The 15,765-nt window shown below is 37.5% G+C and overlaps 1 protein-coding gene across 1 annotated transcript in view; it reads right to left on the bottom strand.

Annotated features, from left to right (window-relative positions):
* Alms1 (ALMS1, centrosome and basal body associated protein) overlaps positions 1-15,765 on the bottom strand; it is a 238,310-nt gene that overhangs the window by 72,995 nt on the left and 149,550 nt on the right. The window contains exon 9 of the mRNA XM_023718405.1: positions 561-6,020. Coding sequence (XP_023574173.1) covers positions 561-6,020 — 5,460 coding nt within the window. The remainder of the gene's footprint in view (positions 1-560; positions 6,021-15,765) is intronic.

Below are 15,765 nucleotides of genomic sequence, written 5' to 3'. Positions count from 1 at the left end.
TCAGCATGCCCAGGGGCTGGGCCAGCACGGTATGCAGTGCCAGGGATCTGGAGTACTTTTTTAAAAATCGTATTGTACAGGTATTTCCCAAAGAAACAATTTTAAATATATTAAATCATTTTATGCTAATCTCCAATCAGTATGGTCCTTCTGCATCACCTTTTAGCTCTGCTACAGTTGTGACCACTTTCATGACAGCTGATTATTTTAAATTAAAAAAACCAGAGAATTCTTTATAGAGTAAAAAATGGGAAGTGGGATGATTAGGGAAACATGAAAGCTTTAGGAGCTTGAAAATCAACACTACTTTATTAGCTCAGTGACACATAAGAATCTACATACGTCTTCAAAGACTATAATTTCACACTCACACCATTAATACTCTACCTTAGCTACATTACTGCTTAAATAGCTGTCTTCTTGACTGCTGGTAAAAAAACATAATCATTCTAACAGGTTCTATAGGAACATGAATTCCAAACATCTAACTGTAAACGAATTATTAAACTATAACATATATAAGCCTGAACACAATGATATGACAAATGATCAGATCTTACCTCGTGTTCGTACCCGGTATTCCTCTTCTTCTGCATTTCTAAGTATTTGCTTGGCATGATTCAACGAGGATTCACACTGCAGAAGATTTCTCACATGTGCACCCAGTGAATCTACACTACAACCACCATCCTCACTCTCTGACACACCTTCTTCCTCTCTACTATCTGTTAGGCTTGCCTTGGATGAAGCATATGGAAAGAAATTTAGAAGAACATCTGAAACTGATTCCAAAGATTCTGGCAAATTACTGTCCCAAGAGCAGGAAGCATTTCCATCACTTGCTTCACTACTTGATTCACTTTTTATGATAGTCATCATAGGGATAATAATTTTATTCCCAATCATTCCACTATAGCGTTCAGATTCAGACCGCAGTACAGACTTGGCTACTTCATATTGCCTAAGAGTTTTACCCAATGCCACTCTGGCTTTGCTTTCTGTTTCTTGTAAAGGATTTCTAATTGTAGTTGAACTAATAAACTCCCAATTTTCAATGCCTCTCTGGCATTTCAAACTTGTCTGTGTGCCAATATCCTTCTGTATGTACCTACTGTTTGGGTTTTCCTCTGTCAATGACTCTCTCTGAAGAATATCACCATTAGATATATCAATTGTGGATGGTTCCTTGAAGCAAACCACCTTCTTAGATTGTATAAATGAAATATCATTAACATCTCTAAAGGGAACGAGGGGAGCAGAAAAGTTGCAACGTTTTAGTGCTATATTTTCTGCCTCCATTAAAAGTGTCCGAATTTCTTTAAGCGTTTTGGAACTATTTTCTGTACCTTGCAGTTCCCCAAAGCCAGTATCTACAAAACCTGAAGATTCTGGTTTAGTTACAACTCCATCATCAACTTGAGAATTTAAAGGTATATTGTTTGGCCTAACACTGGAGTCAGAGGAATCCAAATTATGTTTTAGCCTTTGGACGTGTTCTGAAACAAGTTTGTGCTTCTCATCAGGCAAATAATTACCAGGAGAAACTATTGGTAATTCTGTAATTTGATCAGCTTGCCTAAGACCAGTTGAAATATTCAAAGCATCTTCAGTTAGATGTGCACCTGGTACATCCTTTTGATAGAAAATATTTTGTTTTTCACTGTATGAAAAAGGAGGAGGAGATGTTGGCAACACTATCTTCTGATCAGCTGACTCAGGGATTGTTGAAACTTTCAGTGCATCTTCAGTTAAGTATCGGTCTGGCAATTCCTGGGGATAGAAAGTATTAGATTTTTCTCTGTATAAGTAAGAAGCAGAGGGAGATACTGGTATCTCAGTATTTATGTAAGTTGGTTCATGGACACTTGAAATGTTCAAAGTATCTCCACTTTTAAGTCTTTCTGGCAACTGCTGTTGAGGTTTTACTCTCTGAGAATACAAACTATGAAAAACTGTCAGTGATGGAGTTGTCTGGTCACTTAAGCCAATCACAGTTGAAATCTTAGGCTTTTCTTTCTGTAAGTAGGAACTATAAGTAGTTGTTGGTGACTCAGCCTTCTGGTCATCCAGTGTACTTACAGTTGAAATTGTGGGTTTCTGTTCATATGAATAGAAAGTAGGTGGTAAGGTAGGTGCCTTATTTGTCTGGTCAGTTAGTCTGGGAACAGCTGAAGCCTTCTGGGACTCTTCAGTTAGATCACTACCAGGGAAGGCCTGTTGATAAATATCACTGGGCTTCACTTGATGGAAGGAGGAACTTGAAGGTCCTTCTGGTTTCCCAGCCTTCTGTTCTACTGCTGGAGAAACAGCTGAAATTTTCAGAGCTTCTTCAGTAAGATAGCTCTCTGGCAATTCTTGCGGAGAGGAAACACTGGGCTTTTCTTTATATGAGTAGAAACTTAAAGGTGTTGTTGGTACCTTAAAAGTTTGGCCATCTGTTCCAGAAAGAACAAAAACATCTAAAGCATCTTTAGCAATATTTAGCGACTCTTGCTGATGAAAATCACTGGGCTTCTCTCCATGTGAATAGGAAGCAGAGGAAACGGTTTGTATCTTGGGCTTCTGACCCGCAGGTCCAGAAACCACTCCTGTTTTTGAAGCTACTTCAGGCAGATCTGACTGTTCCTGGTAAGGCTGGTAAGAAATGAAAGACTGCTCTCCCTGTGAATAGGCTGGAGAAGGCACTATGTATATCTCAGTCTTCTGGTCAGAAGGTCCAGGAACACCTAAAACTTTCAAAGCTTCTTCATTAAGACCCGACAACACTTGATGGTAAGAAATAACAGGCGTCTCTTTAGAGTAAGGGGTAGAAGACACTATATGTATTCCAGTTTTCTTTTCAGCAGGTCCAAGAACACCTAAAACTTTTGAAGCATCTTTATTAAGATCTGGAAACACTTCCTCATAATAAACACTAGGGTATGAATAAGAAGGAGAGGATACTGTTGGTATCCCAGTTTTTTGGTAAACTGGTCCAGAAACAAATGAAACTTTCTCAGCTTTTTTAGTCAGGTGACTATCTGGCAACTCCTGCTGGTCAGAAATAATATTCTTCCCTCTGTCTAAATAAGAAGAGGTTACAGTAGAAGAGATCTCTGTCTTCTGATCAGCTGATTTAGGAACAACTGAAATTTTCACATCTCCTTTAGTTAGTTCACTATCGGGCAAGGTCTGCTGGTAGAAAATGATGGGTTTCTCTCCAAGTGAAAAGAAAGTGGGAGATATTGTTGATTGTTCAGTCTTCAAGTCAGCTGGTCCAGGAGAAGCAAAAACTTTTAAAACCTCTTTAGACTGAGGAGCACCTGGCAAGGACTGCTGATAAAAAATAATGGGTTTCCCTCCAAGTGAGTAAGACTCTGAAGATCTTGTTGGTGTCCCAGTCTTCTGTTCAGCTGCCCCAGAAGCAGCTAAAACTTTTAAAGCCTCTTCAGGAATATGACTACTTGGTAAGACCTGTTGGTAGAAAATAACAGGTTTCTCGCCAAGTGAGTAGAAGTCTGAAGATCTTGTTGGTGTCCCAGGCTTCTGGTCAACTGGTCTAGGAGAAGCTGAAACTTTCAAAGAATCTCTAGGTATATAACTCTCTGGTAACTTCTGTTGGGAGGAAATACTAGGTTCGTTTCTATACAAGGTAGAAGTAGAGGTTACAGTTGATAAGTCACCTTTCTGGTTATCTGGTCCAGGAGCTGATGAAACTTTCAAAGTATCTTCAGCTTGATGATTCTTTAGTAAGACCTGCTTATAAAAAACACCAGGCTTATCTATTTGTGAGTAGGAAGCAGAGGATACTGTTGGTGTCCCAGTCTTCCGTTCAGCTGCTCCAGAAGCAGCTAAAACTTTCAGAGCCTCTTCAGAGAGATGACTACTTGGTAAGACTTGGTGGTAGAAAATAACAGGTTTCTCAGCAAGTGAGTAGAAATCTGGAGGTCCTATTGGTATCCCAGTCTTCTGGTCAACTGGTCTAGGAGAAGCTGAAACTTTCAAAGAATCTCTAGGTATATAACTCTCTGGTAACTTCTGTTGGGAAGAAATACCAGGTTCGTTTCTATACAAGGTGGAAGTAGAGGTTACAGTTGATAGGTCACCTTTCTGGTTATATGGTCCAGGAACTGATGAAACTTTCAAAGTGTCTTCAGCTTGATGATTCTTTAGCAAGACCTGCTTATAAAAAACACCAGGTTTATCTATTTGTGAGTAGGAAGCAGAGGATACTGTTGGTGTCCCAGTCTTCTGTTCTGCTGATTCAGGGACAGGTGAATTTTTTAGAGCATTTTCTAGATTACTGTCAAGCAACTTGTATTGATAGAAAATGCTGGGTTTCTCTTTATATGAGTAGGAAGCAGAGGTTAGTGTTGGTACATCAGATATCTGGGCAGCTTGTCCAGAGCTGGCTGAAACCTTGAGAGTCTCTTCAGGTAGATGACTATCTGATGGGACTTGATGGTAGGAAATAGGCTTCTCTCTAAGTGAATAAGGAACAGAGGTTACTGTTGGTATCCTGGTCTTTGGATCAGCTGGTCCTAGGACAACAGATTCTTCCAGAGATTTTGCTGTTGGATGACTACCTGGCAACTCCTGTTGATAGAAAATACTGGGCTTTTCTCTATGTGAGTGAGAAACAGAAGATACTGCTGATATCCCAGTTTTCTGGTCAGCTAATCCATAAAATGCTGATGCTTTCAATGGCTCTTTAGTTGTATAAATCTCTGACAAGGTCTGTTGGTAGGAAACACCAGGTTTTTCTCTCTGTGAGTAAAAATCAGATTGTGTTGTTAGTTTCCCAGTCTTTAGGTCATCAAGTCCAGGAACAGTGGAAATTTTTACAGTCTCTTCAGTTAGATAACTCTGTGGCAACTCTTGTTGGTAAACAATGCTATTCTCTCTAAGTGAGTTGGAGGAAGGGGAGACAGTAACTATCCCTGCTTTCTGGTCAGCAATACCAGGAATAGCCAAAACTTTCAGATTCTTATCTGTTACAGGACTTCCTGGCAAGGTCTCTAGATTCAAAGTATGGGACTTCTCTCCATACGAGTTGGAAGTAGAGGATACTGTAGTTATCCCAGTCTTTTGTTCAGCTGGTTTGGGAGCCACTGAAACTTTCAGAGTTTCTTCAGTTAGATGATTGTCTGGTAAAGCCTGTTGGTAGAAAATATCAGGCGTATCTTTTTCTGAGTAGGGAAGAGAGGTTACAGCTTGTGTACCTGTCTTCTGGTCAGCTGATCCAGCGACAGCTGAAACTTTCAGCGACTGTGCAGGCAGATGACCATCTAATAAGCCTTCTTGATACAAACTACTGGGTTTCTTTCTTTGTAAATAAGCAGTAGAGGTTGTATGTGGTGTCCTACTCTTCTGGTCAAGTGGCCCAGGAACACCTGAAATTTGTGGAGTCTCTTCAGTAGAGTGGTTCTCTGGCAACTCTTGATGATAGAAAATACCAGGTTCCTCTCTATGTGAGTGGGAAGTAACGCTTACAGTTGATATGCCAGTCTTCTGGTCTGATGCTCCAGGAATAGCTGAAACTTTTACAGCCTCCTCAGTTAGATAACTACCTGGCAATCCCTGCTGGTAGAAGATACTGGGCTTTTCTTTATATGAGTAGGAAGAAGAGGGGACTGTTGTTGTCTCAGTCTTCTGATCAGCAGGTCCAAGGACAGCTGAAACTTTCTGTGATTGATCTGTTAGATGACCATCTGGCAAGCTCTCTTGGTACAAAATGTTGGTCTTCTCACCATAGGAGTAGTAGGTAGCAGGTTCTGTTGGTAACCCAGTCTTCTGCTGAGGTAGTTCAGTAATATGTGAGACTTTCAGACTTGTAGTCTGATAACTGTCTGGCAAGGCCTTTTGGCCAAGAGTATCAGTGTGCTGCCCAGGAGTATTTTTTTGAGAATTCACAGCCAACTGAGGCAAGTCCTCAGAGGACAAGGATAAATGGGATCCAACATCTGAATCTCCAGAAGTGGTAATGCCTGAATACAACTTGGGTTGAATAATTTCAACTCTGTCTTCTTTGGAGTTGTCTCCTAAAGAAAAAGGTATCTGTTAATATTACATATTTTTTTCAACTAAAAACACATTTCATACTAAAAAAATAAGGGAACCTTCACCACTTTGAGCCATTTAGTGATTAGAAATAAGTCCTATGTAAAGGAGACGATGTACATGAAGAAAATGATCACAAAGCAAACCCAAATGAAAATCATCAATAACAGAATGGCAGAAAATAACAATATATCTACTACCCACTACAGGATTATACAGATCCTAACATTTACATTTTTAAAGAGTTTTCAATGGAATAGGCAAAATGTTACGCAGTCTGGGATCTGATTTCATCCTACTTACAAGCTAATTCTGGGGAATGCTACCAGAAGACAAAATTTCCTTAGAGACAAAGGCTTGATTATCCATGGTATAGCAAAGGACCATCACCTTACTTTCAAGGGCTTCGCATGTCCTTAAGTCCCATGAGAGCAATGCAATATGGATCAGATATATGATATTCATGCAATAGGCTTGACTAATTCTCCTTATATAATGTATGTGTGTGTGTGCATGTATGTGTTTGTGCATATATATATACATATATAATACCTTACACACAGGTAAACTAAGTTTCTAAGATAACTATATAATAGTACTTCTCAGTGTGGTAATTTGTTAACTTGCAGTTTCTGACTCAACACATCTGAAATGAGACTTGAAATTTACCATTTTACAAGATTCCTAGTGATATCCAATATTACTAGTACTTAGACCAAATTTCTTTCTTTTTGGGGGTGAGGGTGCCAGGAATCTAACTCAGGACTTGAATGTTTGCCAGGCAGGCACTGTTTCACTGAACTAAATCAATCTGAGTAGCAAAAATACTTAATTTTTCTACAGTTGCAGAATAAATGAAAAATCTGATACCTTCTTCCTTTGATTGTATTTCTAAACTCTTAACTACTTCCACTACAACTGATTACCCTTCTCTAAATCCAACAGTGAGCTTACAAAAAGTAGATTTTTTTATTTACCATGTGACTTTCAGAGGATACAGCTGGGACTTTATTAATACTTTGTCTTGTTAAAATTTTTTCAGCCAATTTTATTTTGAGAGTTTTGTGACACTCAAATTATACAGTACAGGAATTGAGTCATCAATAACTCTGCAAGAAAAATTAATGTGAGTGGCTCATGTCTGTAGTCCCAGTGACTTGGGAGGCTAAGGCAAAAGGATGACAGATTTGGGGGTAAAGGAAAGGGGAAGGAGAGACGGGAGGGAGAACAGAAAGGAGGAGAGGGGAAAGGAAGGTGAAAACAAAGAAGAGAGAGGAGAGACAAGAGGAAGGAGAGGGGCATGGGAAAAAGAAAAACTAAAAGTAAAGGAAAATGTGTAATGGCATTGTAACCTGAGAAGGAATAAGAATTTTGAGTACCTGTGTAAGGAAATAAAATTGGCTGAAAAAATTTTAACAAGACAAAATAAAGTATTAATAAAGTCCCAGCTCTATCCTCTAAAAGTCATATGGCAAATAAAAAACAGAAACAATTACCATCTTCTCTGTTGAGTACAGAGATTATAGGAACTGTTTATATAATGAATGGGAACAGATATAAAGAATACTTGAGGGCTGGAGAGATAGCTCAGTGGTCTAAGTAAGTGCCTGCCTGGCAAGCACAAGGACCCGAGTTCGAGCATGGGTACTGCAACGCCATGCCAGCTGGGTGTGATGGCGTACACTTATAATCCCTGCACTGGGGAGGCTAAGACAGGAGGATCACTATGAGTTTGAACTGCAGAGAGAGACCCTGTATCCAATAAGTGAAAAAAAAAAAAAAAAAAAACCTTGACTCTTCTCCAGGAGTCATAGGGTGTGGAGGAAACAAGGAAAAAAGTATAAACAAAATGTATGTGCATGGATATTAAATTTGTATAAAATGTAGGTCTTGGAAATCAGAGGAGAAAGGAAGATATCACCATTAATTAGATTCAAGAAAGGCAGAAGGTGGTATAATGTGGCAATTATTTAAAAAGTTATAAGTGTTGTAACCATAAAAAAAAATGTGAGGTGATAAATGGGATAATCAGCTTGATTTAGTTATTGAAGAATATATACAGAAATGAAAAAATGTTTTCAATTTAAAATAAATTTTTAAAATATTTTTAAAAACATGCCAAGTATGTGCACATCTGAGGATCTCTAGGCCAGACTGAGTGAAACTGTAGAAATTTGTAATACTTAAAACAGTAATACTAGCACTAGGACAGACAAGTAAACTAATGGACAGAATAGGGAGCTCAGAAACAGGTTCCCACAAATCAGTCACCTGAAATATAATGGAAGTGATTTTAAAGAAAGAAAAGGAATATAGGTATGAAGCAAATCTGCTTGGGTTTAAACAATCCAGTATTTTATTATGGATGGGGACTTTGGAAAAGTCATTAAATTTCTCTAAGATTTATTTTGTTCAAATATCAAATAGGATAATATCCATAATAATGAGTCAAATACTGAGAATGATAAAGTATAATTTATATACTATATAAATATTTTAATAAGTAAATGTTTATTTAGCAAAGTAAGGAAGTAATAAATGTTCATTATTATTAGTAATGGAGGTACATATTTTAAGAGTTTTTGTGACACTCAAAAAAAGGGGGTGCCCCCACTTTCCACACACAGTATAGTACAATGATGCACATTCTGTACCCTGAGATCCTTGAGCCTATACAGAGAAAGATCTTTACCTCTCTTTTCACACCCACACCCATCATCTCATAATTTCTTCCAAAGGCTAAAAGATAATTGTATCATTTAAAGTTTGGTTTTTCCAATATGCAAAAATCCATGTATTCTCCACTCCAAAAGAACACAAACACACTCTTCCTTCCTCCTCCTTGGAAATAATCTAATAGACAATCATAAAGACTCTGAAAGGTGGAAAATGGATAGCTGTCAGCTAAGGACCTCAAGAAAGGAAAAATAACATGGCAGTGAGTTTTCTGGGCTTTACTTTCAATTCTTATATACTTCAGGCTGAACCCTTGAGGATCATGAAGCCTACAGGGACAGAGGGACAGGGATAGAACAGGAGGGAGAAAAGGAGCCAAAGAAAAGTCTGCTATTTGTGGCTCATGGTCTAAAAAGCAGGCAATCCACCAGAGACTTAGCAGACAGTTTCCCTCCCCACTCCCCCACCTCGTAGTAAAAAGAAAGCAAGCTCCATCCACCTCCCCCAGCATTTGAGAAAGAGAAAGAGAAGAAAGAGATGGGGGGGCACACACGGGACGGGGACGATACAAATGAAAGTAAAGTTTAGATATCATATTAGAATAAATATAGTATAAATCAATAGTATATTCTGATAGGTTAAAATAAGTATTAACAATCCTAGAAGCATTACTAAAGAACATAACTAAAAACGAACTAGACAGTCATTCAAAACATGATCACTTGAGAAAATATTCACTTAGTGCAACAAAAAGCAATAAAGACAGAAAAGAATCACGAAAAGAAATGAGACACAGAAAAAGTAAGCCAGGAAGTATAAGTCCAATCATATTAATAGCAACATTAAATTATTAAACATATCAAAAAAGAAACTGCAGGCTAGATTTAAAGATAAACTTGAAATGTAGCTGTACACTTACTACAGATGATATATTTTAGAATAAATACAAATCAGTTGAAAGCAAAGGGATGAAAAATTATAAAACATACAAGCAACAAATGTTAAGAATGGAGTTGATACACTAACATAAGACAAAATTAATATTAAAACCAAAATGTTACTAGAAATAAAGAGGGATAATTTATAACAACAAAAAAAATCATCAGGAATATATAAACATATGTATATAAACATATGTATCGACTTAACACCATAATCTCAAAATGCATCAAGCATATATAAGAGAAAAAAAGGGAGAAAAAAACAATAGTTGAAGACTTTAATACCCTACTTTCAAAAATGGAGAAAACAATTAGGCAGAAGATCAACAAGGATACAGAAGACTTGAATTCACACCTTAACCCAGTAGAACTAAAAAGCTTCTATAGAACACACCACTTAACAACAGCAGAATACTTTCTTCTCAAGCATAAATTGTATATTCCACGGGATAAACTAAATGCTCAGACATAAAAGAAGACTCAATAAGCAAAGTTTTGACATTATACAAAGTGTACTCTTCACCAGAATTAGAGTATATCAGTAAAAAACTTATGAGCACATGAAAATTAAACATATTCCTAAATAAAGTGTCAATGGAGAAAAAATACAATGGAAAGCAGAATATATTTTTTACATTAATGAAAGCAAAAACACAACAAAGAGGAAATACAGCTAAAAGAGTGCTTGGAAATTTATTGAAATAAACACCTATATTTAAAAAAGACAAAAGAGCAAGGTGGTGGGGGCGGGGAGATGGCTCAGTGGAATAAGTGCTTTCTTGGCAAGAGCAAGGACCTGAGTTCAATCCCCAGTCAAAAAAAAAAAAAAAGAGCAAGGTGGTGGTGCATAACTGAAATCTCAGCAACTTGGGAGGCTTAGAGAGATTGCCATTTGAGCACATCCTGAGAAACTTAATAACATCCTCTCCTGAAGTAAAATTTAAAGGAGCTGGGAATATAGCTCAGTGGTAGACCATATAATCCTCAATAGTATAGGTAGGAAAAAAAGGTAAACACAGAGTTACGGCACATGCCTATGGTCCTAATTGTCAGGCTCAATTTGGGCATGCCTTTTCTAGCTCCCAACTTGTTTTAATCAGCCATACAGTTTGCAGCAAAAAGCACAGCACAGCATAAGTACTGCCCTCAGCAAACACAGGACAGGGTGTAGTGTAGCAGAGATAAGGCAGAGGATAGAATCTGGCCAGCACTAGGACATCTGAACATTTTGCACTGGCCACTCTGAGAACACTCACCACTGATGTTTGCTCAGCCTCCTCACATGATGTCCCTTGCCAGATCTCCTTAAGTGACACCTCAACTGATTTCCTCACTACCTCCCTTTTCAAGCCCTATTTTCCAAAAAGCCTCATATTTTCTTTGTTCCCCATGCCTTCTGTTTTTACACTCTGTCTGCCTGCACCTAGTATATTAAATCCTGTGACTTGTCTTTGGATAGTCTCTGACTTCTGTCTCTTGTTACACTATTATTATAGATAACTAAGTTATTTAGAAATATTATGAGACAGGAACAGGCTCTCTACAGGTCAGTGCAGAAGACAACTGTGGCTGGAGGCACATGCACGGAAGGCCAGACTTCAAGAATAAGAGGAATGATTACACCCACACTTCCCCTTAGGGATGAACAGCAATGATTCATATTCTAAATAGGTATCAATCATCTTGGAGAGAGAACCAAAATTTCCTTAACTTACCTCTTCCAGGAAAGTCCTTTTCCATCCTATGAGGGCTTGCTACATGATTTGCTTCCCCATTTGATCTCCATTTAATCAATATTACCTAAGAGACTATACTTGCAATCTTCCTGGTTGACCAGTTTTGTCCCACCTCAAACCCATCTTGTGATTTCCACTGGATCAATATTACCTAGTGATTATACCTGTTATCTTTCTGGTAGATTTTAGCTCTGTCCCACTTCACACCAGCCTCACCTCATGGTTCTGCTCTATAAATTCCCCTTGAGAAACAGGGACAGGAAAGGAAGAAGTTAAATTGTCATTATTTGTAGATATGATACTCTACATAGAAAACCCCAAAAACTCCACCAAAGCACTTATAGATTTAATAACCAAATTCAGTAGTATAGCTGGATACAAAGTCAACACTCAAAAAACAAAAGTATTCTTGTACACAAATAACAAACTTACTGACCGAGAAATAAAGGAAACTACATCCTTCCTAGACTCCCAAAAAATGAAATACTTAAGAATCAAACAAAAGAAGTAAAAGATCTATATGTTAAAAATTACAATACTCTTAAAAAGGCCAGCCAGATAGCTCAGTGGACTAAAGTGCCTGCTTAAGCAGACACAGGGGTCAGTGGTCTGATCCCCAACCTACTGTGCCAGCCCCACCCCAGAAGCGCACTGAGAGAGCAATTGAGACTGGGCGTGGTGATGCGCACCTGTAATCGCAGCACTTGGGAAGCTGAAAGCAGGAGAATCACTAAAAGTCTGATCTGTGTAGTGAGATTCTGCAGTCCCTATAGACCCTGTACTAAAATACAAAGAAAAACAAAACAAAACAATACTCTAAAAAAAGAGATCAAAGAGAACATCAGAAAATGGAAAGATGCCACATGTCAGGCTGGACCTGCCCCCAGCTGTGCTGAGCCAGCCACCAACACTGGGTGTGCTGACTCACATCTGTAATGCTAGTCCTTGGGAGGCTAAAAACAGGAGGATCAGTACAAGTCTGAGCTGTGCAGTGAGACCCTGTATCAAATACATAATAGAAAAATAAAAAAAAAATTTTAAAAAGAAAATGGAAAAACATCCCTTATTCTTGGGTGGGAAGAACCAGTGTAGTGAAAATGACTATACACCCAAAACTGATATACAGATTTAATGTAATTCAAATCAAAATACAATTATCATACCTCACAGAACTAGAAAAAACATTCTTCAAATTTATTTGGAACCAGAAGAGACCTAGAATAGGAAAGGAAATTATGGGCAACAAAGGCAGGGCAGGTGGCATCACAATCCCCAACTTGAAATTATATTACAAAGCTATGGTGATAAAAATAGAGTAGGACTGACTAAAAAATAAAATAAAATAAAACAGATGTGAAGACTGATGGACTAGATTGGAAGATGCAGAAACAACTACAAATATACTCAGTCTCCTTATCTTTGACAAAGGGATCAAACACACACACTGAAAGATAGCCTCTTTAATAAATGGTGCAGGAAAAACTGTCTTTCCACATGTCAAAGACTAAAACTAAACTCATGTCTATTATCATACACTACACTAAAATCAAAATGGATCAAAAATCTAAATATTAAGACAAACACTAAATCTGCTGGAAAAAGAATAGGTACAGGCAAAGATTTTATGATCAAAATCCCAAATGTTCAGGAAACACTACAAAGAATCAACAACTGTGATTTCATCTTATTAAAAGGCTTTTTACACAGCAAAATTAATTACCAAGAGTGAAAAGACAATGCGGAGAATGAAAATAATTTTAGCCAGTTGCCCCTCAGACAAAAAACTAATATCCTACGACAGATAAAGAACTGTAAAAAAAAAAAAAAAAATCAGACCTACCCCAAACTTAAAGACCCAATCCAAAAATGAGCATTTGAAATGAATAGACACTTCTCAGATAAAGAAGTACAAATGGCAAATAAATATATGAAAAAATATTCAATATCACTGGTCATTTGAGAGATACAAACTGAAACTAATGCCAGAAAGAATGCTTATTATTGACAAATCAACCAAAAAAAAAAAAAAAAAATGCTGGTGAGGCTGGGGAGAAAAATAAACTCTCCACTGTTTTGGAGCATTTTTTTTTTTTTTTTTTTTTTTTTTTTGCAGAACCGGGGACTGAACTCAGGCCCTTGCACTTGCCAGGGAAGCAAGGAAGCACTTATTCTACTGAGCCATCTCCCTGGCCCCAAATTCTCCACTGTTGGTAGAAGTGTAGATCCATGCAACCACTGTAGAAATCAGTGCGGAGATTTCTCAAAAAAAAAGAAGAAGAGAGAGAGAGAGAGAGAGAGAATATAATACGATAACATGTTTTATCTCACCCAGCCATTCTCCTTCTGGGCATCTTCCTAGAAAAATTTAAGATGCCATGGTACTGCAATATATGACAGCCATGTTTATAGCAGCACATTTGTAATAGCTAAATCTTGGAAACAACTCAAATGTCCATCAACTGAAGAACAGATGAAAAACAGGGTTTTTTTTTATACAATGGAGTACTATTCAGTCATAAAGAAGAGTAAACTTGGGACATTTCTAGCTAAAAGGATGCACCTTGAAACTATGCTCTTAAGTGAAATAAATGGGATACATACATGTAAATATCACATGGTTCCTCCAATGTGAGAAACCAAAAGTGTAAATAAGGACCAAAGTGCATAATAGACACTGAGAATTAGAAAGAAATTATTCAAGAGTAAGAATTAGGGAGGGGACTGGGGAGGGGGGTAGGAGATAGGAAAAAAATGATTAAAAAAAAAGGTCAAAATAGAAACAAAGCTTTGTTTTAAAAAAAAAAAAGGAGGGAAAGAACAATTAAAGGGAGGGGAGGGGATTGGGCAATAAAGAGGAATCAAGATATAACATACATAGGTACAAATTCCCTGTGATGAATACGATCATTATGTGTATTGACACTGTACCAATAAAATTTATTTTTAAAAAATTTTAAAAGGACAAAACCACATAATCCTCTTAACACAAGCCAAGCATCCATTCATGACAAAATCTAATATCCATTATTAAAAAAAAAAAAACTTGAAGAAAACAGGTGTAGAAGGACCTTATCTCAATTGCATAAAAGTCATCTATGACAAACCGAGCACCAACACTATAATATTTTGGAAAAACTGAAAGCTATCCCTCAGGAAGGAAGAACAGGAAGAACAGAAATCAGGAAGAAGAACGAGCACATGTACACTATCACCATTTCTGTTCTGTGTAGTAATGTAAACAGTAGCAGAGCAATCAAGCAAGAAAAATAAAAAGGAAATGTATAAGAAAAAAACAAGTCGGGCCGGGGAGATGGCTCAGGAGGATAAGTGCTTGACTGGCAAATGCAAGGATCTGAGTTCAATCCCTGGTTCCGCAAAAAAAAAAAAAAAAAAAAGTCAAATTATCCCTATCCCCAGACATTATCCTTTACCTAGACGATCCAAAATATTCAACCAAAATTCTAGGGTCTCCTAGAATAAATGGACAAGTTTAATAAAGTAACAAGACACAAAATAAAAGCCCATAGCCAATAAAGAACTCACCCAGACAGTGATTAGAAAAACAATGCCATTAACAATCGTACCAAGAAAAACTATATGCTTCAGAATTAACCTCCTCAAAGAAGCAAGTGATCTCTATAACAAAAACTATAGAACAATAAAAAAAGGAGAACAAAGAGAATATCAGAAAATGGAATGACAGGGCTGGGGAGAAAACTCGGCAGTCTATGTGCCTGCCTGGTAAGTGCAAGAACCTGGGATTGATCCCTAGGACCACATGTAGTGCCAGCCCCAGAACCCCAGGCGTGCCTGGTCAGCCACGGAAACTGGGAGTGGTGACACATGCCTGTAATCCCAGTGCTGGAGAAGTTGAGACAGGGGGACCACTATGAGTTTGAGCTGTGTAGTGAGACCCTGTACCAAATAAATACATAAGTAAAAGATTTTAAAAAGAAAATGGAATGATAGATATTCCTCTTCTGATAGGCAGAACCAATACTGTTAAAATGGCTATATTACCAAAACTGATATATAAGATTTAATACAATCCCAATCAAAACGCCAACAGAATTCCTCAGAGACAAAAAAATTTTAAAATTCCTATGAAACCAAAAAGACCCAGAATACAAAAGCAATTCTGAGCAAGAAGAACAAAGCAGGAGGCATCCCAATCTCAGATGTCAAGTTATATTGCATGATAAAAACATGGTGGTACCATAAAACACAGACATATGAATCAATGGAACAGAATAAAGGATGCAAAAATAATCATAGGCATATTCAGTCATTTGATCTTTGATAAAAGGAGTCATGATAACTTCTTTTACAAATGGTACTTAGAAAAGTTATACACACAAAGTAGATTGATTCTA

The sequence above is a fragment of the Octodon degus genome, unplaced genomic scaffold (assembly GCF_000260255.1).
Source record: "Octodon degus isolate 3935 unplaced genomic scaffold, OctDeg1.0 scaffold00058, whole genome shotgun sequence".
NCBI classification, from domain to species: domain Eukaryota; kingdom Metazoa; phylum Chordata; class Mammalia; order Rodentia; family Octodontidae; genus Octodon; species Octodon degus.
This window is presented reverse-complemented; position numbering and strand designations above follow the sequence as displayed.